We start from the raw sequence: 26,980 nt of genomic DNA, 5'->3' as shown, positions 1-26,980 counted from the left end.
TTTTTCCCAGGTGTGGCACGCCTCATACTAATTTAGTTATCGAGTGTAACTAATTATCATGTTCTAATTAGGGGCGACGATTGCTTGTGGCTTTCAGAGAGCTGTGTTTGGGAGAAAAAAAGTACCCCTCTAGTTAATTTCTCATCCCTCGGCACACCGTTGCCATATACCGTATCTGAGGATGTCAACCCTACCATTGAGCCTTGCCCTATTCAACAAGTCTTAAGGTTAAAAAACCCTTGTCCACTAACCCTGCAACAGACTGCACCATATTGTCCAGCAAACTCAAAACCGAGCAATCAATAAAAAAACGCACGCTGGCATCGAAAACCCGTTTTGGTTACCCCCCCCCCCCTCGTATGCAGTTATCCTTTGGCCAGACTCCGGCGCGTTTTCTTCTTATCAACCGAATTCAGTGGGTGCCTTTTATATCACCGGGTAAGAGCTCCAGTTACGTGCACCGTCCAGACGGGCCTGCGGTTGTGCACGCCATCTTGAACGATGGCCTCCCTCTTTTTCCGCCTCCGGTTTTTCCTTCATATTTTTTTAATATTCCGCTCCCTCACCGCAATTCAACGTCGTCCCTCCCTCCCGCTCGGTCGCCGTGCAAACGTTAATTCAGCGGTTTTAGTTATTTTTTTTAAAAATTAATTATCCGTCTCCCAAATTTGCTGGCACAGCTCTCGCTCGGTTTTTAACTGCCCCTGCCAAATGCGTCGATGGGGCCCCCATTCCCAGGGGTCTTTGTTGACAACACGGTTGGTCGTCTGCATTTTATAATTACAAGCTTTCTGCAGCGTTCGTTAACGCACACCCGGCCGGATGACAGGAGCGCAGATTGCACTTTTCATTTCCATCTGGTACATTGCTGCGACTATTCAATTATTTACCTTACGCCAGGCTGAGTATTTTTTTCTGCCTGCGGATGAAACACTTTTAACAAATGGGTTAAATATGTGTTGGGAAAAAAGCGTTGCCATGCATCCATCAAAATGATTTGGTTTATGCAGAATGCTACTCTTTGATCATTGTGGGGCGCGCGGCAGATGCCACGGAAGCTTTTTAAGATAAACCGTGAACATCATTAAACAAATAATCTGGCATGCAGAATATATTTAGACGTTGGGTGAAATTTAATTTGAGGCATTGATGTTTCTTCGATGGCGTTTTCAGATATGACTGATATCCACACGTGTTACATTCGTGGGATGGGAAAATGTGTTTTTTTTTTATTGCTCTCCAATGTGTTTTGTGGGTTCCTCCACTCTGTTTTTTTGTGATGTCCGACGTTTCGCTCCACGTGCCAAGCCTTTTCAGGAACTGGGAAAGCTCGTGCTTCCAGGAGCTGAGATGCTGCTGCCCAAGGAGGTGAAGCGAACCATCGGACATCAGTTGTCAAACTACATGCGGTGCAACCAAATATCACATTGGAGAGCTGTGCAGCACAACTTTGAAAACCTACTCGGTAAAATATTTTTTTATTTAAAAGAGAAATAAAAACTCATTATGCACTGTCACAAAGCTTTCTAGGAAATTACATGTGAATAATAGCTTGACCTCTGATCCTTAAATCCACAAATTACTGTTATGACATTTTTACTTTTTAGACTTCTGTTAACGAGCCAACAGGCTTTGTTTAATAATCAAGCAAACAAACAGTTGGACCGGGTTTTGACTTACTGGGTCTCATCAGCAGAAATTGGCTTGAAAACCAAATGCTGTCAGTTTCCAGGATGGTCTATTGGCCAGAGAATGTCCTTTAAACAACAGGGCCTTGTGTCAGTGCAAAAACAATATCGTCAGGGCTTGCTTTAAGTCGGGTGTGTCCTGGTCGGCAAGCAGGAATATATTTTCACAACCGGCACGCCATATCGGGTATATATCTAGCTACAACAAATTTAGTAGAATTGTGCGCCGAATTTTTAGAAACGAATGAAGTACTGCAATCCCATTGAACAATGCAACAATCGTACCTTTTGATTTAAAGCTTTCGTGGCTGCAGGGATTCATATTCTTGGTTCTTTCGGTAAAGTCACATAGAAGGGAAACAATAAAATAATAAAAAAAAATAACAATAAAATTCTTACGACGTTTCAACTGCAACACAAGCAATCATCATCAGGTGTGAAAACCACGGCAATAAAATTTGAAAAAGTGGCGGGTTTTTTTACGTTAGCACCACGGAGAGTGATTTGGCAGTTATTCAGATGGACAAGTCCATCTATGTTCGGAAAAGAGGAGGGGGGAGACGAAAATAATGGATGCGGTCTGAAAGCCACCGTAAGCGTGAACAATCAATTAAGACCCGAAATGGTTTATCAAATCCTTCCAATGATTGCTAAGCCAGAATCAATCTTCTCGGTTGAAATTGTCTGTGTTTGTATATGTGGATAGCCTCATGACAGAATCTCTCATGGTAGCCAGATGGCTTGCAGAGAACCTTTGTCTTGGAGAAGTCAATGTCATGTGAGCCTACTGAATTATAACAGTGATCTGACACGGCCGAGGTGTTGGTCCTACCGTGTTTTAGGTCTGCTTTGTGTTCACGAATGCGGTCCGAGACATGTCGTTTGGTTTCTCCAATGTAACTACTACCACAGAGGCAACTTAGTTTGTAGACGCCAAGGTACTGTATGTCCAGAATCACATCTTTTACAGACGGAACCAGATCACGGATTTTATGTAATGTGTTCAATCGGACCTGGATCTTATGTTTATTCAAGATTTTGGAGCTCTTTTTTGTGATCCCCGCAATGTAGGGTAAAGTGATGGTTTTGAAAGGCTCCTCAAGAGGGTCCTTCTTCATGGTTGGAGTGATAGCTTTGCGGATTGTGAACTCAAGCACGTACACCAAGCTCTTAAGGCTAATGGTTACTCCGACTACACAATCCGCAAAGCTATCACTCCAGCCATGAAGAAGGACCCTCTTGAGAAGCCTTTCAAAACCATCACTTTACCATACATTGTGGGGATCACAAAAAAGATCTCCAAAATCTTGAATAAACACAAGATCCAGGTCCGATTGAACACATTACATAAAATCCGTGATCTGCTTCCGTCTGTAAAAGATGTGATTCCGGACATACAGGCGTCTACAAACTAAGTTGCCTCTGTGGTAGTAGTTACATTGGAGAAACCAAACGACATGTCTCGGACCGCATTCGTGAACACAAAGCAGACCTAAAACACGGTAGGACCAACACCTCGGCTGTGGCAGATCACTGTTATAATTCAGTAGGCTCACATGACATTGACTTTTCCAAGACAAAGGTTCTCTGCAAGCCTTCTGGCTACCATGAGAGATTCGGTCATGAGGCTATCCACATATACAAACAGAGACAATTTCAACCGAGAAGATTGATTCTGGCTTAGCAATCATTGGAAGGATTTGATAAACCATTTCGGGTCTTAATTGATTGTTCACGCTTACGGTGGCTTTCAGACCGCATCCATTATTTTTGTCTCCCCCCTCCTCTTTTCCGAACATAGATGGACTTGTCCCTCTGAATAACTGCCATATCGCTCTCCGTGGTGCTAACGTTAAAAAACCCGCCACTTTTTTCAAAATTTCTTGCTGTGGTTTTCACACCTGATGATGATTGCTTGTATTGCAATCGAAACGTCGTGAGAATTTTATTGTTTTATATTTTTATTATTTCATTGTTTCCCTTCTACGTGACTTTACCGAAAGAACCAAGAATATAATCGTACCTTTGTTCAAAAAGGTCGATATAAAGCAACAACAACAACAAAAAAACAAGTTTAATAGAGATATTCTTGGTTCTTTTGGTAAAGTCACGTAGAAGGGAAACAATAAAATAATATTATTTTATTGTTTCCCTTCTACGTGACAAGAATATGAATTCCTGCAGTCACGAAAGCTTTAAATCAAAATGTATAATAGAGATTTTGGGTTAGATCGCGTAAATATATAAATGTGTCGTTAAACCCGCCACCACCCGACACAGCCAACTCGTTGTTTGTCATGTAAACAGAACGTGCCAATTCGTCACTAGTACAGCACACCGGTGTGTTGGAGAGCCAAGCCACAACATTTACAATCTGAGTACGACGTTTCACCAGTAATTGCAACTAGCTTCATCAGGCGACAGCCAGATTTGTGGAGAAGTCCACCTGTTGCGTTCCTTATTTAGAGGCATGGATGTGGTGACCACACTTCTGTGCTCTTGTGCAAAGATGATATTGGTCGCGAAAGCCTACATGTTAAACCAAAAAAACACTGTTATTGAGATGAGCGGTGGCTTTGGGGAGGCCTTCATACATCATCGGATTAACGATAGCCGATGATGATGGTAGCTGCAGCTACCAAGTCACGCGCCTCCCCCAGTCCACCGGTGACCCGGAAAATTATTCCGTGGGAAATGAAGCCCTGAATATTGCATTATGGACTGTATACGGTGGTGCACTTTGCGTAATGAACCCCAGTAAATACTGCTAAGTACGTTTACAAGACCAGCAAACTGATGGTAAAGGTGCAGCCCTGCAAGTGGTCTGCTCACGCCACTGCTGGCAGGATGAGCCTCCACGAGAGGGCAGCTCTTGGGAGCCCCTCGATGCCTTCTGTCTGTGACGCACCGACCAGATGTCTTGCAAGAGGCGGGAGTTCCCACGCTTTACCCCACGACATCGCGACATACCGATTGAACGTGCCGGTTGAGCCCATTCATACAGGCCGGATGGGTGGCGGCGAGCGGGGGACTTCAAGAGACGAGCACCAATCGTGTTTTGGTTGCTGCTCTGGGAGGTTGTGTTGAACCGGTCGGCCCTCACATTGCAAGTCCAGTGAGCCAACTGTTACATCACTGCGGAGGCTTCCAGTCTGATAGACTATAGCACGTAATGTTTTTACGCAGAGGTACTTTTTTCTATTACGTTTCATAAAGCATTACAGCATCTGTAAGCTCCCAGATGCGTGTATAATGTACGATCTAAAAAGTGTCTGGGACCACATTAGGAGGGTTAAAGCACCCTTAAAAATAATGAAGCTTCGTCATCCTAAACTCCCACGGTCTGCAAAAGGAAACATCAGCATGAGCCACAAATTATGGCTAAGCATGATCTCTTTTGTGTATATATACTACGAGGTTTCTAATACTTCTTTCGCACCGTACGTATCCAACCGTGCTCATCGGAGATGCGGAGTAAAGTCACAAATGTTTGATAAACTATTTCGAGGTACAGTACCGATACATGAAAAGTAAAATTATTCTCAGCTCTGTCAATCCGCCGATGGATGCAGCCCTTCCAACACCGCGTCAGTCATGGGGGTTGTTTGACCGTACTTCACCACGCTGGTTCCATGCTGGGTTTGTGAATGTGGTGGGTGCCTTATATTTGGTTCAGATTTTGCTCGTAACAATTGCATGTTCTCGTGGGTTATCAGGATGGTTATCAGGTGGTGGTTATCGGTCTTGAATTGGAATTCTCCATGCGCACCCAAGGCTCCAGCGATCTGAAATAAGGCACAGCGATAACACACGGATTCAAGAACACATTGAACAAATGCTCACTTTCGGTGCGTGTCGTTTTAACCCGCGTAGGACTTTGCGTGATTCGAATGTGGAGCCACGTTTCCCCGCTTTCGTATTTCTCGCCTGTGAAAGCACTGGCGACGGGGCAGTGTTACCACCATGATCCATTTGAGCACGTCACACCGTGGTCGTGTGCACACATGCGCACCGGTCCGCGAAGCTGGCAATCCAAGTTTGATCTCCACTGGGGAGACAAAGGTGGCCGGGCGTGATTTTTTTTCAGCGCCAACACCACCACCCCTTTGCGCGCCGTGTTGGCCTTCACGTGTGCGCGCAAAAAGCACTTGCCCCGAAGAGCCCGCGTAGGCTACACGACAGATCTTTGTCGCACGTGAAGGATGTGTGTGTGGTATGAATTAGGGGAAGCAGTAGGGCAATGGTATAGCGCAGCCGCGCTATGAACCCGGTGACCCGAGCTCGATTCCCGCTCACGGCCAATACTCGCGTGACGATTTTCTGAACCTGTCTTGGCCCCTCTTCTAGGTCGACTCGGCTTCAAATGAGTACCTGACGTGGTGTATAAACATCACCACTGGGGAGACACAGGCGGCCGGGCGTGGTGCTGGTCACCCCACCCCCTCGTGTGTAGTGCCGGTCTTTATAGGTGCTACTCGCTAACAGCACTTGCCCCAACAGTCTGTTAAGGCTACACGGGTGATCTTTGTCCTTGTGGTATGACTTGGTTTAAAAAAAAATGCTACAAAGCGAGCCGTGGCTTCATAAAACCAATGAATATACGGGCGTAAAAATGTAAAAAGCTTGGAAAGATCAGTGGTTTTCTTGAGCCAAACAACAGTGTGCATATGGGGCAATTTGTTATTGTTAACTCACCGCAGGGAAAACTGTCCAGAGAAGGAGGCATGTGCGTCGTCGCTATCGTGCCGCCCCCCCCCCCCCCCCTTCGTGTCCCTCGCGTGTTTCCTCTTTACCGAATTGCTTTCACCGTTTTTTTTCTCCCTCGTACTGAGCCAGCGAGCGATCGAGCTAGCGAGCAGCTGGAGCGAGTAAATGAATTTGGAAAGTTGAAGGCCAAATTGAGCCAAAGGTATAAAAATAAACGGCGATGGATGTGCCCCCTGCCCCCCCACTCAACGTCAAGTCTTTACAAAATGCTTCATTCGCCTATAAGCAGTTTGATGAATTGTCACGACTCTGGATGACGATTTCATTCAGCTTAATCTTTTTGTCTCTCCGACGTGTGGCTGCAGGGGGTCACGTGAACGCATTGCGTAAAACGTACGGATTGGAAAACGCTTCCTGACACGTACGGACCGATGCGTGTGCCGCATTGAGTGTAATATTCGATCAGAATGGATGACTTGAAGCATCGTTATACTCCGAGCCTACATGCGTGCAATATGCTACTCTTAGTTATATTTCATCAGAAGAGAAAATGGAACGAAAGCTGTAAAGGGGCACAAAAAATCGTGCTTGTAATTACACTGAGAGGAGCACGTTGAAGAGTCTGGGCGAGGTTACAGACATCGCATAGGCCGTTGAGAAGAGTTACTGTGCTTGAGCGGGGACCCATCACTCGCAGCAGGGATGATGGCCGATGGTTGAAGCTCACGACGGAAGTTGGCAGAGCCGGAGGAGAGGGCGGACGCCCGAGAGGAGGACATCCGCTGCGGAGATGGAGCGACGAAATCGTCTCGTGCACCCGAGCCAAGACGCGTGCACCGTTGCATCGCAAGGGCCAGAGACGTGGTGACAGCTTGGGAAAAGCCTTCATCCAGCAGCAGATAGATCAGGGCTGCTGCTGGTTACGATGAAGTCACATTTTACGTGCTGCGCGTGCATTGCCATTTGAGGTTATTTTGCCCGACGCTCGCCTAGTTTGGCCGGATCACGGTTAAGTTCCTGCAGCCGCCCATTAATTTCTGCAGGGAATTACCAAAGCGTGGCGTTCTGCTGCGAATTGAATACTAAAAAACCCTGCCGTGTGCCGTTCACCCGCAGAGGCATCGCTGTGTGTGTAGCGGCCGTCAAAAGCCAAACCCCCCACCCCTCCCGTCCCCCCCTCCGAATTTTTGAATTTCGCTTAGGAGAAGAAACAAAAAAAAATATATAACTGGTGCTTGGGCAGGAACGCGCCACTTAATCACAATTAGAATCTGCAGGAGGAACTTGAAATTGAGTGATTTACAAATGCACAGTCAATTATGGGGGCGGTTAAACACATTGATGAAAGAATGTGTCCATGAGTATTTACGTGGATGAAAAGCGCTGACTCGGAACGAACTGCTGACGATTATACCAAGATGCACGGGAGAGGTGCATTGGAATCAGAATTTGTATTCTGATTCCGATGAGCTATGAAGCTCTTTTTTTCACAGATGTCCAAGTATGGAGTGGGTCAGCAAGTTACAGCAGCAAACAATAGAAAAATATTACTATATAGGAGTGCAAAATATAGAAAAAGGTAAGCAAGTTACTTCAATCTAAATACATAAATTTATTATATAAATCCGATTTATCAAGCTTGGGCAAGGCAGCAAAAACAACAACAACGACAAACAAAGCAGTCCCAGACCACACCAAGATAACAACCGGAAGGGTTGATGCACGGCGGGTCAAGGATGACAATGGAGTGGCAGCCAAGGATTTGGAACGCGTCGGAGTGGGACGGCACCAGTGGTGAGACGGATCGGCGAAGCAATCAATTCACGCGAGACCTTGTTTGGTGGGCTAGGTAGGAAGGCCTTCATCCAGCCGTGGATTGGTCATGGCTGATGGATGAAGAATTGAAGCATATACACATACACATTAAATCTTGACTTAAATATGTCGTGACTGCAGGAATTCATAATCTTTGGGTCTTTCGGTAAAGTCACGTAGATAGAAAGAAAAAAAATCACAACGTTTCGATCGCAACACAAGCAATCATCTTCAGGTGAAAACAAATACAGCAGGCGAATTGCTGAGGCAGGAGAAATATAGCTGTATTTATCCTGACTCAGCAGGTCACCTGCTGTGTTTTTTCACCTGAAGACGATTGCTTGTGTTGCGATCGAAACGTCGTGATTTTTTTTATTATTTTTCTATCTACGTGACTTTGCCGAAAGACCCAAATAATACATCCACATTATATAGTGTGTAACGTACGAGTGTGGTGGCATGACCCTGGCCGTCCCTTGCAAGAAAATGCCACGGTGAATTTCAGCGACGCTGTTTGTTGAGGTTCTGTTCCTCTGCTTTATGCACCCAGAAAACGCCCGGATCTCGGAAGCTAAACAAGGTGGAGCCTGGATAATGCTCGGTATGAGTGATCAACATGCATGGCAGCTGTTCTGTGGCCATGGGCTGCACGGCAGACAGCAGAGAGAGTGGATAGTGCGGCAAACTGCATTTGTCGTCCTGCACTTAAACGCTACCAAATCTCTGCTCCCCAAAGACAAAGATCCCCCGTGTAGCCTGAACAGACTTGGGGCAAGTGCTGTTGACGAGCACCTATTGAAGGCCGGCACTGTGGCACACGAGGGGGGTGGGTGGCCAAAACCACGCCCGGGGCCGCCTTCGTCTTCCCAGTGGAGATCTAATGGAGGCGTTCCATTTCCCCTGGCCATGTCCAATGTCAGCGCCCCCCCCCCCCCCCCCCATTTTCTGCCTTCTTTACCAACCCGGACTCACCGAGTGCGGTGAAATATGGTCAAACAACCGTTGTGACTGACACAAAATTGGGGTGGGGGAGTGGGAATGGGGGGGGGGGGGGTGTCGGGTGCGGGGGGAGACCTTCATCGACCATGTGTGTTGGCCATCCCAGTCGGCCCTCGCCGGCTACCACGGCACGTGCAAGTCACCGACAGCTCTTGAACGTGGAGAGCGCGGTTGGGAGTGGGGAGGGGTCGTGCATGTTGCCTTGGCGCAGGCCTTCGGCTTCTTGGAGCCAATTCACCGATTCGGCCTCCACTGCGTGGGGGGGAGGGGCGGCGCGGGCTGAGCGGGCGGGCAGGCGGGTGGCTCCCTCGGCCGTGCTACAGTGTAACGGGGACACACGTGCCCAGATGTCCTTCCCCCACCAGCCACTCTCCTCCCCGCACTTCACCAAACATCCCGCCCCTGCCCCCCCCCCAGCCTCGACCCATGGCTTTTCATAACGACGGCCGCCCTTCTGCTGCTGCCGCCGCTGTGTTGTGGCAGGAAGTGGCCCAACAGGGGCCGCCGCTCGCTGTGCTCACAGGGGGTCGCTCCGATCTTCCCACCCCCCACCATCCTCCCTACCCACCCACCCCCACCGTCTCCCACCACCCCCCAAGTACCCCGGCCTTTCTGGAGCTGATTAGAGTGGATGTCTTGCAGAGTGTATTTTGGGAATATGCATTGCTGTTTACTCGAGCGCAGCGCTCCCCAAAGCGGCTGCATATAAATTAGCCTGAAGGATGTTGTGCCTGGTACAGCGGGTGGGGGGGGGGGGTAAGTGAGTTTGGTGAGCTGTGGGTCGCGTTGGATGTGAGTGAGTTTGGTGAGCGGGGTAGCGTTGGGGATGTGAGTGAATTTGAGCTGTGGGTAGCGTTGGATGTGAGCGAGTTCGGTGAGCATGTGCGTAGCTTTGGGGATGCGAGTGAGTTTGGTAGCGATCGATGTGAGTGACTTTGGTGAGCTGAACCAATGCTGAAATTATACGCTCCCAGAAGGCTGTGACATGTGTAATAGGTGCGCTGCCTTGATTATTTTGCTGGCATTGTGGACGTGAGCGAGTTGGTGAGCTGGGTATATGTCGACGGGGAGTGGGTGGCTGGGTAGGGTTGGTTGGGGTGACCGGGGCGGGAGTTGCAACCTGCGAGTTGAGATTGCGACACGAAGACTTCGCGTTTTTTGCCGCCGAGAACAGAGAGCGGCGCATCTGCGTCGTCAGATGCTCGTTCCTTCCGCCGACTTTTCCGCCGCGCCGCTTGCCGTGCGCGCGCGGCGAGTTCCGTCGCGTCGGGGAGTTTCCTGCGAGCGCCTCTCGGTTGTGGTTGGTGAGCCGCCAGCTAGAGACACGTTCAGTTTTGGTTGCAACCGAGTAGCGCTGGCTGGTGGCTGCCATGTAGCTGCAAGCAAATTAATCACTTTGCTGCAATGGGACCCCCTCGGTGGCGTTTCGTGTTGGCTTCGATGACGTGCGGTGTGGTAATTAATTGTAGTGACCACCTGCAGCCCTTCATCAATCCACTGCTGGTCGAAGGCCTTCCCCGATGCCGTATGACCGTGCTTGAATATGCGGGATGGTGCAGGTTGGTAGAGGAGGAGGTTGAGGGTGGGGGGACGAAGGGGGCGTTGTCCAGGACAGCTTTGTACATTACTTGCCACTGATGCTAGCCGTGCCCAGGAATTGAACTCAGATTGTTGACTCATTGTTCCCCAGGTTCTATGGTGTGTACCAAATTCCCATCAAAGTTTCCCCATGCTCGTATCTCATCATCGCCAATGGGGTCCATGAACCAACAAAATGAGGAAATTATTTTTTATATGTATATATATCTGGGAGTAGTTTTAGATTTTAAAACGTCAACATTTAAAAATTTTGAGGACAATATTGGAGTTGTTTTAAAAAAACACTTTCGTATTGTTGTTTACCATTTGGCGTGCATTCCTGTTCACAAAAAGTGACGTCCGATGTATCAGAATCAGAATGTTTATTTAACACTGGATGAATGCGATGAACTATAATGCTCTTTTTCACAGATGTCCAGTAGGTTGCAGGTCAGAACGTTACAACAACAAGCAATACAAAAAGACGACAGAAGGGCAAAGTATAGGAAAGGTAAACAAATAACTTAAAATATATATACAAATAAAACTGAACTCTTTTTTATCTTGCTGTGTGCGTAGGCAACCGTGGCTAATCAGAGATGCTGGGGGTAGGACAATAAACTAACCAAACTGATGCCAAGTAAACTGATGCCACGTGGACACCGCTTTTTACAGGAAGAGGGAGGAAGGGATGTCAGATGCGCGGTGGTGGCCCCACATCCACGTCAATCCTGAACACGCAGAAAATTCAATCGTCTGGAATTTGAAATCCGTGCGGGTTTCGGTAATTTTAAGATTAATTTGGAAAATTTGGGAACGCGTCACTGAGCGTGTGTAAGGGAAAGCCACTGTTAATTTGCCACCAAAGCGGCGTTCGCTCGTTGATCGAGGTCAGGATTTGAACTGGTGTTCTGAAAACCGGGAGGCTATTGCTATAATAACAATTGAGCCTCTAAGGCATGCAATGATGTATCAATTAATCAATTTAAATGGAGTCTCATGCTTCCGACTCCATGTGGCGAATTGTGCGATGCCATCGTTGTCGTGTGTGGGATTCAGTTATTTAAAATGCATGTAAATTATATGATACATGGGTGCCGCAGTGACAAGATATTATCTCCCTCGCCCGGTATGCAAGAGGTCGTGGGTTCGATCCCAACCCTCAAGCCTGTATATTTGGAGTTGGCATGTTCTCCCCGTGGTTGCGTAGATTTTTCCCTGGGTCATGAGGTTATTCCCTCCACATTTAGAATCAACATACTTTTAGAGTACTTGGCTGCTATAAATTTGCACTTGATAAGCCACTTTGTTGAGCTATCATTTGTGGCCAGGTCACTTCTCAAAAATTGCTAACAGCTCAGTGGGCCTTACCTGGTAAAATGAAATAGTTTAATAGGAAAATAACATAGCTTTAGTTTTTATTACATATTTAAAATTGGTTATTTAAGCTGATAGAACACAAAATACGAGCAAAAACGCAAACGATACAAAAATAATGAAATCTTCAATCAAATCGCGATCTCAATTCATGACGCTTGATCGAATCGGCGAGGAAGGGGTGGATCATCAACAAAGCCTACCGGGCACTGTAAGTTCCTGGACATTTATTTCGTGGTTAAATGCATCAGAAACATGGACAAAGAACATGTAAGAAAAGCTGAAAAGAGTGCAGAGAAATCTGGGAGAGGTGCGTTCTTGGATTCCACTGAGACTTTGAGGCACACGTGGAAGAGAGTTTGAACAGTTTGTTGAACAGTTTATTTAGAATTGCCCTGTGAGCTAAGAAGCTCTTGAATCGGGTTTCCTCAACCAAAAAAAACTGTGAAATTTAAAACAAAACGTTTGCAATAAGTCGCATAAATTATAAATGCAATAAATACAGCAATGAAAAAAGTCAACAAATTAAAAAAATATATTATATTACTTTGTTATAAATTAAATATTTAACTAAAGTGAACATTAAGATTACTGAAAACATATTGCAAAATAGTGCATCTAGAGTGAGGAATACGATTCTATAAAATATTGCAAAACCAGGAATATAAACGCCTTTTGTAAAGTAAAGAACATATGAATACGCAAGTTAAAGACATCGCATTGACTGTTAGGTAAAGTAGGTTTGGGCAGGACGCGTCTTCAGAAACTGAACTAAAACAAAACAATTCACCAGGTATGAGGTCCACTGAGCTATACAGCTCTTTTTCAGAAGCGTTGGCAATCACAAATTATAGCTTAACGAAGTGGATTATCCATCACGTGGAAATTTATAGCAGCCAAATACTCTAAACGCATGTTCATTCTGAATGTGGAGAGAAAACCCAGAGGACCCGGAGAAAAATCCACGCGACCACGGGAAGAGAGACACGCAAACTCGAAATGTACAGGTGTCCGGGTCAGGACCGAACCCACGACCTGCAGAAGGAATGACGGCCGGTGGTTGAGTCTTCACATTGGAGTGATATCCGAAGGAGGGAACGCATCTGAGAGGAGGACATCGACCATGTAGATAGCTCATGTGCAGGAGCTTAGGTTTGTTTCACCCCAAGACCTTTAGAAGGTGATGGCTTGAGGAGCCCATTATAATCCTGTGGTGGATAGATCACGGCTGATAAAGGTCAGTTCCACACGCATTGCACCGGTGCAGGGGAAAACTGGAGCACCTGGAGAAAATCCACGCAAATGTGGGCAGCAATTTCTCTCTCTCTCCCACTGCTTCCACCGTTCCAGATTACAGGCAATCATAAAACCGAGGTAGTTGGGCCCTACCCAAGCCCATTTACATTTTCTTGGGTGGGTGCTTGTGTGTGCGCGCGCGCGCTTGACAGAACGTTTGCACACGGACAGTGGTGACTGAGTGAAGCTTGGTGTTGAATGCACACTAATGGCCTAAAGCCAGTGTCGCGATGGCATTTACAGTCTTGCTATTGCTGGCGTTAAGCATGCAGTTATTTGTGGGTGTAATAGACCATGGAGTCATCCGTGCAGATACCAACTGATGCCGCGTTTCCTCGGCCTTGCTGCACTTTGTTGATGTGCGTGCGTGTGCATGCGCGCATGCACAGAACCTTTAAATGTGGCAGAGGTGGTGAAGATTTTTTTCGTTTTCCTTTTAACAATTTTTTTCTAATTTCTTTCACAAAAATAAGTGCTGTCATTGAACAAGTCGTTTTATTCTTTGTTTGTGAGTCCGTCGTTTGCAGCATTAAACTTGGTGACGAAAAAAAACTTCATCCGTGCGAGTGAATTCCGTGGCATTTGTCGAAAGTTTGTGGTAAATTTGCCCATGACGTTGGCGCTAAAAAGCCACGACTGTTCGCCACGAAGAGTGGGCCATTGTGCTCCGTGGTAGAGGCCATATTTATCCTACATTTACACCGCGTGCCCGACAAGAGGGGTGTGTACATGGACACGCGTGGGCCCTTGTGGCAGTCCGCTGCTGGATTAGAATGTCCCGCACGTCGGCCGTGGCTCGTGGAGTTATATGACCGTACTTTACGACACCGGCTGTCCCGTGTTTGTTCTAGGCGGGGGAGAAGAGAAATGCAGTGCCGACTGGATTTTATTTATTTTGCACTGCCCTCTGCTGTATCATCAAATATATCTCCACAGCCTACACAACCTGTTGTTAATCGTGGTGTTGTTTCGTATAAGCCCCTCCGATTAGTGTGGTTGGCTACGTACGGTGTAAAGCAAGTTCAACAAACACACATGCAAGCACTGTCCAAGCTTAAACCTGCTTAGCTTCTGAGATTGGGCACATTCCGGGTGATAAGGTCACATGCGAGTATTCGTGAATTATTGTTTTGAGTTAATCATATACCGTGCATAGTGGAAAGTGTTGTGTTTTTATATGCAGGATTTTAACAGTTCAATCTTATCAGATGCCGCAACATAAGAATTCCCGTCCGAGCAAAGATCAATTCAACATTTGCAACTTGGCATTTCTTATAAAATGCACGCATTACCAATCATACTGTGGGGATATTATGGTGCATTTAACCTCATGTGTTAGCAGGAATGTATATTTGTGTGCGGTAAAGTGGGCAAATTATTCCATGCGTGGTGCAAAATGATTCCTTAATCTCAGCATTAATCTGTCACCAAATAATAATAATAATTTACAGGCCTTTGTCAATCGGCTTCTGGATGAAATTCAAAGGTTATTTTGTTTCGCATGGTGAACTCGAGGAGAGACCAAGGATAGTCTCATTTTCCAGAGTTGATGGCTCCCTCAAGATGTCAGTCAAGGGGGGGAGAGGTCGTTTGATCATACTTCACCGTTCTGGTCAAACGCGAGTTGATGGTGTGTGGGTGGTGCAGGCTAGGATCGGTTCAGATGTCGCTTGCCACCGATGTGAGCCCTGGCCGATTATTTTGAGCTCGGTTCGTCGGGTTCCTCGTCATATTTACAGTGAGGGAAAAAAGTATTTGATAAACCTGCTGATTTTGTACGTTTTCCCACTGACAAAGAAATGATCAGTCTATAATTTTAATGGTAGGTTTATTTGAACAGCGAGAGACAGAATAACAACAACAAAATCCAGAAAAACGCATGTCAAAAATGTTATAAATTGATTTGCATTTTAATGAGGGAAATAAGTATTTGACCCCCTCTCAATCAGAAAGATTTCTGGCTTCCAGGTGTCTTTTATACAGGTAACGAGCTGAGATTAGGAGCACACTCTTAAAGGGAGTGCTCCTAATCTCAGCTTGTTACCTGTATGAAAGACACCTGTCCACAGAAGCAATCAATCAATCAGATTCCAAAATCTCCACCATGGCCAAGACCAAAGAGCTTTCCAAAGATGTCAGGGACAAGATTGTAGACCTACACAAGGCTCGAATGGGCTACAAGACCATTGCCAAGCAGCTTGGTGAGAAGGTGACAACAGTTGGTCCGATTATTCGCAAATGGAAGAAACACAAAAGAACTGTCAATCTCCCTCAGCCTGGGGCTCCATGCAAGATCTCACCTCGTGAAGTTGCAATGACCATGAAAACGGTGAGGAAACAGCCTAGAACTACACGGGAGGATCTTGTCAATGATCTCAAGGCAGCTGGGACCATAGTCACCAATAAAACAATTGGTAACACACTACGCCGTGAAGGACTGAAATCCTGCAGCGCCCGCAAGGTCCCCCTGCTCAAGAAAGCACATATACATGCAAGTCTGAAGTTTGCCAATGAACATCTGAATGATTCAGAGGACAACTAGGTGAAAGTGTTGTGGTCAGATGAGACCAAAATGGAGCTCTTTGGCATCAACTCAACTCGCCGTGTTTGGAGGAGGAATGCTGCCTATGACCCCAAGAACACCATCCCCACCATCAAACATGGAGGTGGAAACATGCTTTGGGGGTGTTTTTCTGCTAAGTGGACAGGACAACTTCACCGCATCAAAGGGACGATGGACGGGGCCATGTACCGTCAAATCTTGGGTGAGAACTTCCTTCCTTCAGCCAGGGCATTGAAAATGGGTCGTGGATGGGTATTCCAGCATGACAGTGACCCAAAACACGGCCAAGGCAACAAAGGAGTGGCTCAAGAAGAAGCACATTAAGGTCCTGGAGTGGCCTAGCCAGTCTCCAGACCTTAATCCCATAGAAAATCTGTGGAGGGAGCTGAAGGTTCGAGTTGCCAAACGTCAGCCTCGAAACCTTAATGACTTGGAGAAGATCTGCAAAGAGGAGTGGCACAAAATCCCTCCTGAGATGTGTGAAAACGTGGTGGCCAACTACAAGAAACGTCTGACCTCTGATTGCCAACAAGGGTTTTGCCACCAAGTACTAAGTCATGTTTTGCAGAGGGGTCAAATACTTATTTCCCTCATTAAAATGCAAATCAATTTATAACATTTTGACATGCGTTTTTCTGGATTTTTGTTGTTATTCTGTCTCTCACTATTCAAATAAACCTACCATTAAAATTATAGACTGATCATTTCTTTGTCAGTGGGCAAACGTACAAAATCAGCAGGGGATCAAATGCTTTTTTCCCTCACTGTATACTGGAGAATTCCGATGAGATTATGAAGCACTTTTTCACAGATGTCCAACAGGTGGCCACGGGGTCAGAAGGTTACAACAACAAACAATGCAAAAAACGATTAGAGTACAAAATAAGTATATATAAAAGTATCTAAGTTAAAATTGCATGAGGACATCATTTACCCAGCTTGGGCAAGACAGCAAAACAACAGCAGCAACAGTCCCAGACCACACCAACACACAGCCCCTCAATAAAATATCAAATTCCTAGTGCAGTGTGTTAACCACTGCGCCACCGTTCCACCCATATTGAAAAATTAATGATCCATATTTAAAATAATGCAAGCTGTGACCTTATACTGTAGTCTTGGTACTTTCTACATTTCAAAATTTGAATTTCCACGCAATATTACTCCTGTTTTTAAATATAAATGGATATCATATAGAATTATTCATTTGTTTGCTGGATTGAATATAATTCAAGTATTCTTTTGCACTTTAGTGTATTTCGCGAGCGTGTGTGTGTTGTTGTTTTTTGTTTGCCGTGGGCGTGGTGTTGGCCACCCACTCCGTCGTGTGCCGCGCCGGCCTTCATAAAGCTGCTCGCTCACAGCACTTGCCCCAACAGTCTGTCAAGGCCATGCAGGGAGGGGGGAAGGGGGAATCTTTGTGTTTTTATTTGCGTGTGTGGTGGGCAGGAGGGGTGGCGCAGTGGTTAGCACACTGCCCCCCTTCGATTGATTCCCACTCGCAGCTAAAATAAGCGGTGATTAAATTATCCAAACCAGCCTTGAACCCCCCCCCCCCCCTCCAAGGTCAACTTAGCCTTGGACGACTACTCGGTGTGGAATGTAAACATCGGCACTTGGGCAACAAAGGCGGCCGGGCGTGGTGCTGGCCAACTTCACTCGATCGTGCGCCACGCCGGCCTATTTGATAGGCGCTCGCTAACAGCACTTGCCCTAAAATTGGCTAAAGGCGATATGGGGGGCGGGGGGGGGTGATCTTTGTCCGTATCTTTGTTTACTTCTCGTTTGCGATGAACGTTGTGGTCTCCGTGCTACCGTCTTGTTGGGCCGCTCCGCTCACGCGGCCGCTGTGTGCTCGCCCGCCTGCTTCCTTACCTGCGAGCTCCCTTCCTGTTTTGAACGTCGGAGGAGCGGTGGGGGGCCCGGTCCACAGCACAGAAATAAGAAAACACTTTGATACTTATTATCTCTACAATGGTCTATTTTTGTTCTAAACGTAATCCGATTTTTTTCTTCGGGAAGTGGTATTGATGTTCGGTCATGGGATAACTTATTCATTTGGAACTTGGGAAGCGCAATAATAATAATAATGTAAAACATTTTTTTAATTAAAGCTTAGCGGAGTCTCCTTGGGTATTTTCCAGGAAAGTCCTGCATTGTGATGTTTGGCCCGTTTTATTCATGATTGCTTGGATTCACGTGGGAGGAAAACCAGACTTTCTGGAGAAAACTCATGCACATGAGAGGATAACACCAAGAGCTCTGGACAGGTGGATTCAGTCCACTTTGCTGTACTGTTATCGCCTGACCATCTCTCAGCCCATCGGGTTTGGGAGTTTGAAAAATAAAGTGGTGCGATCCACAAACTCTCAAATCAAAGGCCCTGGATCGATCGGTCTTTTTTCTCAATAAATGAACATTGAAACTCATGCCAGGGAGACGAGGGCACAGCCTATGCATGTCTCTTCAAGATAAGTGATGCCGTATTTGTGTTTAGGTTTGCTTATCCCTTTAAATGTTAATCGCAGATACTGTCAAAAGACGGATGCTTGGGGCATAGGTAAAGGCCTTGTGACTGCATCAGTTAGAAAGTTGGATTTTAAAAACGCGTCAAGGAAAATGAACATTTGGCCTTGGCACATTTGTGCAATTCAGAGGATGTTAGGCATGTCGTGCGAAGATAGGCTGAGCAACTTGTGACTTGGTAAGAGACCGTTGTTAGTGCCATGAGGAAGAGGAGGTTACGATGAGCGAGATGCACGTGTAGGGATGGTTGGAGAAGAGAGCATGGAGCAAGCTTGGAAGCTCGTGATTGAAGGCTGCAAGACGGTGTTGTCGATGTGATTAGGAAGGGAGGTGGGGTGGGGAGGTTGTGATGGATGGGACACGTGTGCAGGGTGTTGTCCTTCACCTGCACCTCCGATTAGTACGGTTGGCTACGTACGGTTGCGGAAGAAGTTCAGCATGCATGCGGAGGACAGGCTACTGAGGCTGGCATTGGAGTGGCACCCAGGGATCAGCGACCAAGTGGGAGACCTTGGCTATGAGGATCAGACCTCGAAGCTATGTGTGCCTGTGTCTTGCTATCTGTGTTTGTGTAGACACGTACAAAGATCCCCCATATAGCCTTAACATACTGTTGGGGCAAGTGCTGTTAGCGAGTAACTATGAAGGCCGGCACGGCACACAATGGCGACGTCTACACATCACACCAGGTACTCATTTGAGGCTGAGTCGACTTAGGGGAGGCCCAGAGGACCGGTTCAAATTTTGGTCACCGGTGTTGGCCGTGAGCAGGAATCGAACTCGGGTCGCCGGGATCGTAGCGCAGCGCCGCCCCCCACCAAGAACAAAGATCCCCCGTACAGCATTAACAGACTGCTGGGGCACATGCGTACACACCCACCCCCATTCAGCACTGCAGCGGCCTTAATAGGTGCTCGCTTAAGTGCACTTTCCTCAACAGGCTACGTGGTAGGCCAGGGGATGGGGAGGGGAGGGGGAGATCGCTATCTTTGTTGCACTATCACCAAGCAGAAAAGTGCCATCGCCGTTCAAACCGTGGATGAGCAGTTATTCCAATCCGCGAGGAACCAGGCGTGATACATTTACGGGAACGGACCCCCGCATGCTACATAAATTATGCGGCACGCGGCCGCCCCACTGCAATCCTTTCGCCTTATGCCCTGTGCACGCTTTGCGGCAGCATTAACATAACACTGAGCGCATATGCCGTTCGCTAAGTGCAGTAGTCTCTCTTGGAGTCCTCCTCTTGACAGCGGACTTCCTATTGCGGTTATGTGATTTCTCTGGCATGCGCTGGCTGCCGTTGCCTGCTTCCCCCTACCCTGTTTGACCCAGAAAGCGTTCGGCTCGCTCTCTCTCTCTGCTCTCTCGTGTGTGCTCTTCTCTTCTCCCTCTCCCTCCCGTGTGCGTGTACGTGTGTGTGTGTGCTGTCCTCTCACAGTGGGGAGCGGTGGCGTAGCGGTTAGCGCCACGCTGCCCAGCGACCCGGGTTCGATTCCCGCTCACGGCCAACACCCAGTGACGATTTTCTGAACCGGTCTTGGGCCTCCCTTAGGTCAACTCAGCCTGAAATGAGTACCTGGTGTGGTGTGTAAACATCGCCACTGGGGAGACAAAGGCGGCCGGGGTGGTGCTGGCCATCCACCCCCTCGTGTGCCGTGCCGGCCTTCATAGGTGCTCGTTAACAGCACTTGGCCCAACAGTCTGTTAAAGGCTATACGGATGGGGTGGTCTTTGTCTTTGCTGTCTCTCCCTCCCGTGTGTGTGCGAGCGAGCGCCAGCCCCATTCATGGGGCGTCTTTCGCTCTCCCTCCTTTGGCAGCAGCGAACGTGCCCGGGGCCCCTCTCTCTGTCGAGCGCCCGTGCACACATTGTGGGTGACGAATAGCTGAACCAGTCCTGGGCCTCCCCCAGGTCGACTCAGCCTCAAATGAGTAACTGGCGCGTCGTGGCAAATATCGCCACGCTTGGCGTGGTGCTGGCCGCCCACCGCTATCATGTGCCGTGGCCGACCTTCAAAGGTGCTCGCTAACAGCACTTGCCCCAAAAGTCTATTGAGGCTATACAGAGGGGGGGGAGATAATCTTTGTATTTGCCTGCAGGCCTGCGTTTTCCAGCGAGCGCACCACGATAACAATTTAAGCAGATGTGCCTCGATAGCCGGGGTTAACTGCTTTCGGAAAGCGGGGAGGCTGGGAAGTGGAAGGAAGGTCGCCGAGGGCACGATGGTGGCCAGGGGGATGGTGGAGGAGAAAGGAGGAGAGCGGGGAGACCGGGGAGGGTCAGGAGCGATTGGGGCGGTGGGGTGGGGAGTTGCGCCAGAATAATATAATTGGTGCAGCTTGAGGTCACTCACGGTTTTTTTCCGCGTGCGGTGCTGGTCACGCTTGCGCTCACACACACAGAGTTGCACATCTCCTCTGCAGTCGACTTCCGATCTGCAAAATCACTATGAGGCGGTGGTGGAAGATGGGGGCGGGGGGGGGATGTTGTAAATCATTGCCAGAAACTGGGTTGTTTTTTCTGCACGTTTAAAAGTCGGATAACATTTTGGCAAACAGACTTTCTTTTGTGAGAGCAAAAAACATTTTTTTTTCTTTTTAGCCTTTTGCTTGAGCGCGCACCGTTTATTTGCGTGGTCGCTGTTTTTATTCTTCTTCGCGCTTTCCAACTTAAGGTTTGGAAGCGTTCGTCGCGTTCCTGCTTTGGCTCAGCCCGTCTGTAACGGGGGGGGGGGGGGGGCGGGGAACGTCATCTCTCGTGGAAGATGGTCAAAGATGCACAAACGTTCGGAGAGCCACGTTCAGATCACGACCACACAGCTTAAAGGTCGTGATCTGAACGTGGCTTTTTCACTCCAGCGCTGTCCTACCAGACAGTCTCGTCCCTTCACCTGATGAAGGCCGCTTGTGTTGTGGCCGAAACGTCGTGATAATATTATTGTGTTATTTTATTTTATCAATTTATTATTTTATTCTCATTCTACGTGACTTTACCGAAAGAACCAAAGAAGATACCTCCGTTATTATTCGGCGACGTATCCTTCAGAAAGCCGGCCACATTGATCAAAGGGGTTCTTGCCTATTACCTGCAGAAATACGCCAGAGAGAAAAACAAGGGGATGTTTGCAACTATGCAGACTTGCTCTGCCCTATCAGCTGCCTGTCGACTTTAACACCGCTAAGGACCGTACACATCCTCCTCATGAAGACAAAGGCACGCTTTCCAAGCGTCACAGAATCAAAGCGGTTCTTTTCCTCTCGCTTGTTTACATACATACACCTGCACGTCCCTTGTGTGACGTGTTTAAAAAGTGCCGTGCTCGCCTTCATAGGTGCCGCTCGCTAACGCCACTTGCCCCAACAGTCTGTTAAGGCTATTCGGGGGATCTTTGATTTGTGTATTGGGCATTTGTAAGTGGGGAGTGGTGGCGCGATGATTAACACACTGCTCTACGAACCTGGCAACCTGGTTTTCGATTTTCACTCATGACCAATTAGAGTGGCGAATATTTGAACAGGTCCTGGCGCCTCCCCTAGGTCGACTCAGCCTCAAAACTGTGTGCCGTGCTGGCCTTCATAGGTGCTCACTAACAGCACTTACCCCAACAGACTGTTAAGGCTATATGGGGGGGGGGGGGGGGGAATCTGTGTATGTGTACACATACACAGATAGCCAGACACAAGCACACATATTTTGCAAGGTCTGATCTTCGTAGCCTCCCGTCATTTGGCACAAGGCCAAATGTTTACACACCGCACCAGGTACCCCTTGAATGCGTACCTGGCGCGCGGCGTGTTACACATCAGCACGGGGAGACAAAGGGCGCGGTGTCGAGCAACTGCACCTCCTCGTTCGCCGTGCAGGCCTGCGATCATTCTAGGTGCTCTCACTTTTGACAACCGTCCGTTGAAGGCTATGTTGGGGGGGCGGGGTGGAATCTTTGTCTTTGTGGGCACGCTGGATTTTAAGATTGCATTATGCGGGTGGCAACGCTTAAGCAGTTCACTTACATGCATGCATGCGTGTGCATTTTGCATTTCAGGCTCAAGGCTCTTGCTTCAACAGGCGACCATGGTGTTCAAGAGGCATGCGACTGGTCAGTGCGCCCCGCACAACATGCACGTACGGTTGTACCCGTTGATCCACTGCCGGATGAGTGTCTCCCCAATGCCCATTGCTGGTGGTCGAGTTGGATTCCCGCTCACGGCCAAAACCAGCGACGATTATCTGAAGTGGTCCTGGGCCTTCCCTAGGTCGACTCGGCCTCAAACGAGTACCTCGCGATCATGTGTTGTCCTTCCCCCGCACCTCCAATGTAGCACGGTTGGTTACGGTATGGTGCGAAGGAAGTTCAACGTACGTACATACATGAGAGTTATTTGATAATACCTCTTCGTGCTGGCACACTTTTGTTGGTAAATGCCGGGAGCACAGACTCGGGAACATATAAGTACAGTCCAGCAATGGATACTGCTGTACTTGTCTCTGCTGATAACTGCAGCAGACTCCTGTGACATCCCCCGGCATTTCACGCCCAGCCAAATTATGTCACCAATGTCCTGCCCATCACCTCTCGTCCAGCGACACACGTGGTAGCAGATGTGCAGCTTAATTCCCTTACTGTTATCATGTTATCCTGATTAATCGAGTAATGGAACCGATAGGCACGTTGAGTAATCGATTCCTTTACACAGCGGATAGCGAATCTCTTAATGCATCACAACATGTCTAGAGACACTTTATAGCACTTGTTTCTGTATTGAATAGCCATTCGAGTGGAATTGGTTGATTCGTAAATACAGAATTTCTCAGCCTTTTTGTCAAACAACTGCCAAACGAAAGTGCTCCCCATTCTTTACCACGCTGCTCATTGTGAGCTGGTGAAGGAATGGCACCTGTTCAGATATCACTCGCCACTGATGTTCGCTGTGTTTGCGAATCGAACTCTCGTTCGCCCGGTTCTTAACTCCGGTGTGCTAACCACCGTGACACCACTCCACCACTTGGATTTATAATGATGCTATTGTTTCATGTATGTTGAACTTCTTTTGCGCCGTACGTAGCCAACCATGCTATTCTTAGGTGCGGGGTGAGCACGGTTGTAACTCGTAGCCTACAGTATTGGGCTACATCCACTTCGTATTTTTTGCGTTAAATCCCACAGGAGGTGACTTACCTGGTTCTCCCGGATTGGTGAGATCCTATATTTGGAAGTGTTTAGCTCGAGACTGAAAGCAATTGAGAACTTGGAGGGCTGACTCTTTTTTATCTTGGGGGGCTGACTTTTTTACGTCCCAAACAAAAAACAAATCGGAGGTTCGTATACCGCAAGCATAGATTCAGCTAAACATTCTAAACTTCAACTTTCTATCCCTTCCAGAGCGATCGCTAAACTTCAGTCACTCGCGCAGTCAATCAATGAGTCAGTCGGTTTATATTTTCTAACATGTATTTTTTTTAAATATATATTTTGTGTACGTTATCCGTCAGCTTAGCACGTGCACAATAACATTTCTTTCGGCGTTTACGTCTCTGATGTTAGCTCCGTTGACCGTTGCCGTGCCACCCCGCTAATTCCAATTGTACCGATGCGCACGCGGCGATTTGTTTGACAATTTGCGTTGTCTTTCCCACCCTGGGAAGACGACGCCTCCATGAAAATTATATTCTCAACCAGCAGTAGTTGGAGCAAAAGGGCTCGCCGCAGACGTCATCTGTTTCTCGTTGAAGGGCCAGAAAGTAAAGCAAATCGGCGAAGCGCCTTTGTGGAAGTCTGCGTTTAAATAGCTTGCAGCTGGTGGGGCCAAGGGGTTAGGAAAAGCAAAAATTAGGTGAAACCCTGGTGGTGTAGCCGGCCACCCCACTCGAAATTACTGTCCAAACCACTTCCTAATTCGGCGCCAGTTTTTTCACTCACAACATTAAATTTTAAGCACGTGCTTTAAAAAAGTTGACCGTATTCTCAGGATCCTTGGGACACTGCGGGAAGTAAGACGGACGCGCCCCACGAACGTGTGCCCGGCGTCGATAAAGTTGTACAAATTTGTACAAATTTCTGGTCACGCACTCAAAAAACAAAAATTCCTCCCCCCCCCCCCCCCCCCCGTAAATAACCCTAACAAACTTTTTGGGGGCAAGTGCTGCTAAGCAAGCACCCATGAAGGCCGCAACGGCACGCGAAGGAGCTGTGTGGCCAGCCCCACGCCCGACCGCCTTTGTCTCCCCCAGTGGTGGTGTTTAGACACCGCTCCCGGTACTCATTTGAAGCTTAGTCGACCTAGGGGGAGGCCCAGGACTGGTTCAAATATTCACCATTATTATTCGTCGTGAGCGGGAATTTAACTCTGATCGACGGGTTAGTAACGCAGTGCGCTCACCATTGCACCACCGTTCCCCACGCACAAAGACAAAGACCCCCTGTATATCCTTAACAGACTGTTGGGGTAAGTGCTGTTAGCGAGCACCTATGAAAGCTGGCACGGCACATGAGGGGGTGGGTGGGCAACACCACGCCCGGCCGCCTTTGCCTCCCCAGTGGCGATATTTACACATTGCAACAGGTATTCATTTGAAGCTGAGTCGACCTAGACGATGCCCAGGACCGGTTCAGATAATCGTCACTGGTATTGGCCGTGAGCGGGAATCGAACTCGGGTCACCGGGTTCATAGCGTAGCACGCGAACCGCGACACCACCGCTCCCCCACACACACAAACATACACACACCTACTGGATTCTAAGACGCACGACCAACTTTTGCTTTAACATTCTGGGGGGAAGTGGGGGGGAAGTACTCCTTATAATCTGGAGATTACAGTTGTACCAAATTCAGAAATGAACTTGGGGATGGCAACTGTTTTTGGTGACTATATCACAAAAGCAAATTTTCAGGTTTGTTCGAAGTCCTGCACAAATATTTTCGAGCAACAGACATGCCAGACTGCTATTGCCACCAGGGGCCCCATGGGCTAAAAAAAAAATCTGCACTCTGAAACATTTCGTCAAGTCACAGGTGCAATATTCCTTACAAGTGTAGTGTAATAGCGCCAGCTGGTGGACAGCAACGGCAACTGTGGTGGACAGACAATACACACGCCAGTGAGGGCACGGTGTGTTGGCAGAGCGGAGGAACTAGGGCAAGGGTCACGGAGGACCCCATCTGGAGGCCCCTGGAACCTGCTAGCGAGTTCGAGAAGGGAGGCGCGGTCAGGGCAGAGCTAGGCCGCGCTGGGAGCATAAAAATAGCTGAGAGCGGGGGGCTCGAGGCTGCCGGTTCTGGGAGTGGACTTGTCTCGTCGCACTGTCGCTGTCGTCGCTAAACGTCTCCGCTAGATATTGCGCTACGAAGGATAGTAGTTGGCTATCTCAGTCAGCGCCGTCAGTGTTAGACGGCTAGTGTTGTGTACAGGCTAGGCTAAGCTATTGTGGAGAGTGTACGGACGAGACCGTGAACGTTGATAATAAAGTAAGTACCTCCTAGAAACTCTGTCTCTGAATCAGTGACACTACACAGGTATAAATTGCATAATGTCCATATAAAATTTGCAGTCTGTAGAGATAAGCAGCAATGTATTTCCGATGTTTTTCCGATGTTTTAAATGTCAGTTTTTGTTTTAAAACAACAAGTTCTCCAAATGCATCGGCATTTGTTTAGGATATTGCAAGCGAAATGGAAACAACGCAAGGATGCATCGCAGATGGGAATGCGAAAGTGGAGAACATGCGTGGGTGTGTAAATATATATAAACATTTCCCTCAAATCTATGGATGAAGTATCAACCTTTAAATTTTCATAAGTGTTAAGCTCCTTCTGCTCAGTGCTGTAAAATATATATTTTTTATTTTATATTACCAAGTAAGGCCCACTGAGCTATATAGTTATTTTTCAGAAGCAACCTGGACACAAATGATAGTTCAACGAAGTGGCTTATCATGTGAAAATGTATAGCAGCCAATTACTCTAAACGCGTGTTTCTAACTGAGGAGGGAAATACGGAGGATCCAGAGAAAAATCCACTCGACCACGGGGAGAACATGCAAACTCCAAATATGCAGGTGTCAGGGTCGTGATTGATCCCTTGATCTCTTGTACACCAGGCGAGGTAGTCAACATCTTGCCACTGCGGAACCCAGCATTATATCCATGGCTGCCCTTGTGTACGAGCCGAGCGGTGTGGCTGCGCGCACGCCTGTGATCCGGCACTGTGGAGGCGGCGAGGCTTGGTGGATCGCACAAACGATGACGCGAAGCTCCCCTTTCCATGGGCTTCGAAGTCGCCGTACTGCCGTCCAATAGACGTCCAATAGACGGCAGTACGGCAAGTGGGTTACCGGGGGAGAAAGTGTTGCACCCACCACCCATCGCACGCGTGACTTTTTCCCCGAGTCCTCCGGTTTCCTCCAGCGTGTATAAACACTCGGTAAAATTG

At 47.9% G+C, this 26,980-nt stretch overlaps 1 protein-coding gene across 2 annotated transcripts in view; it reads left to right on the top strand.

Annotated features, from left to right (window-relative positions):
- The window catches only part of UBASH3B (ubiquitin associated and SH3 domain containing B), a 107,383-nt gene that overhangs the window by 13,352 nt on the left and 67,051 nt on the right, over positions 1-26,980 (top strand). For both annotated transcript variants that reach the window (XM_032964554.2, XM_032964555.2), the window contains exon 2: positions 22,595-22,648. In XM_032964554.2, coding sequence (XP_032820445.2) covers positions 22,595-22,648 — 54 coding nt within the window. The remainder of the gene's footprint in view (positions 1-22,594; positions 22,649-26,980) is intronic.

This window comes from Petromyzon marinus, chromosome 32 (genome assembly GCF_048934315.1).
Source record: "Petromyzon marinus isolate PM22_M1 ecotype Great Lakes invasive population chromosome 32, UKy_Petmar_22M1.pri1.0, whole genome shotgun sequence".
NCBI lineage: Eukaryota > Metazoa > Chordata > Hyperoartia > Petromyzontiformes > Petromyzontidae > Petromyzon > Petromyzon marinus.
The sequence above is the reverse complement of the archived record's forward strand: the minus strand, read 5'-3'. Positions and strand labels throughout refer to the sequence as shown.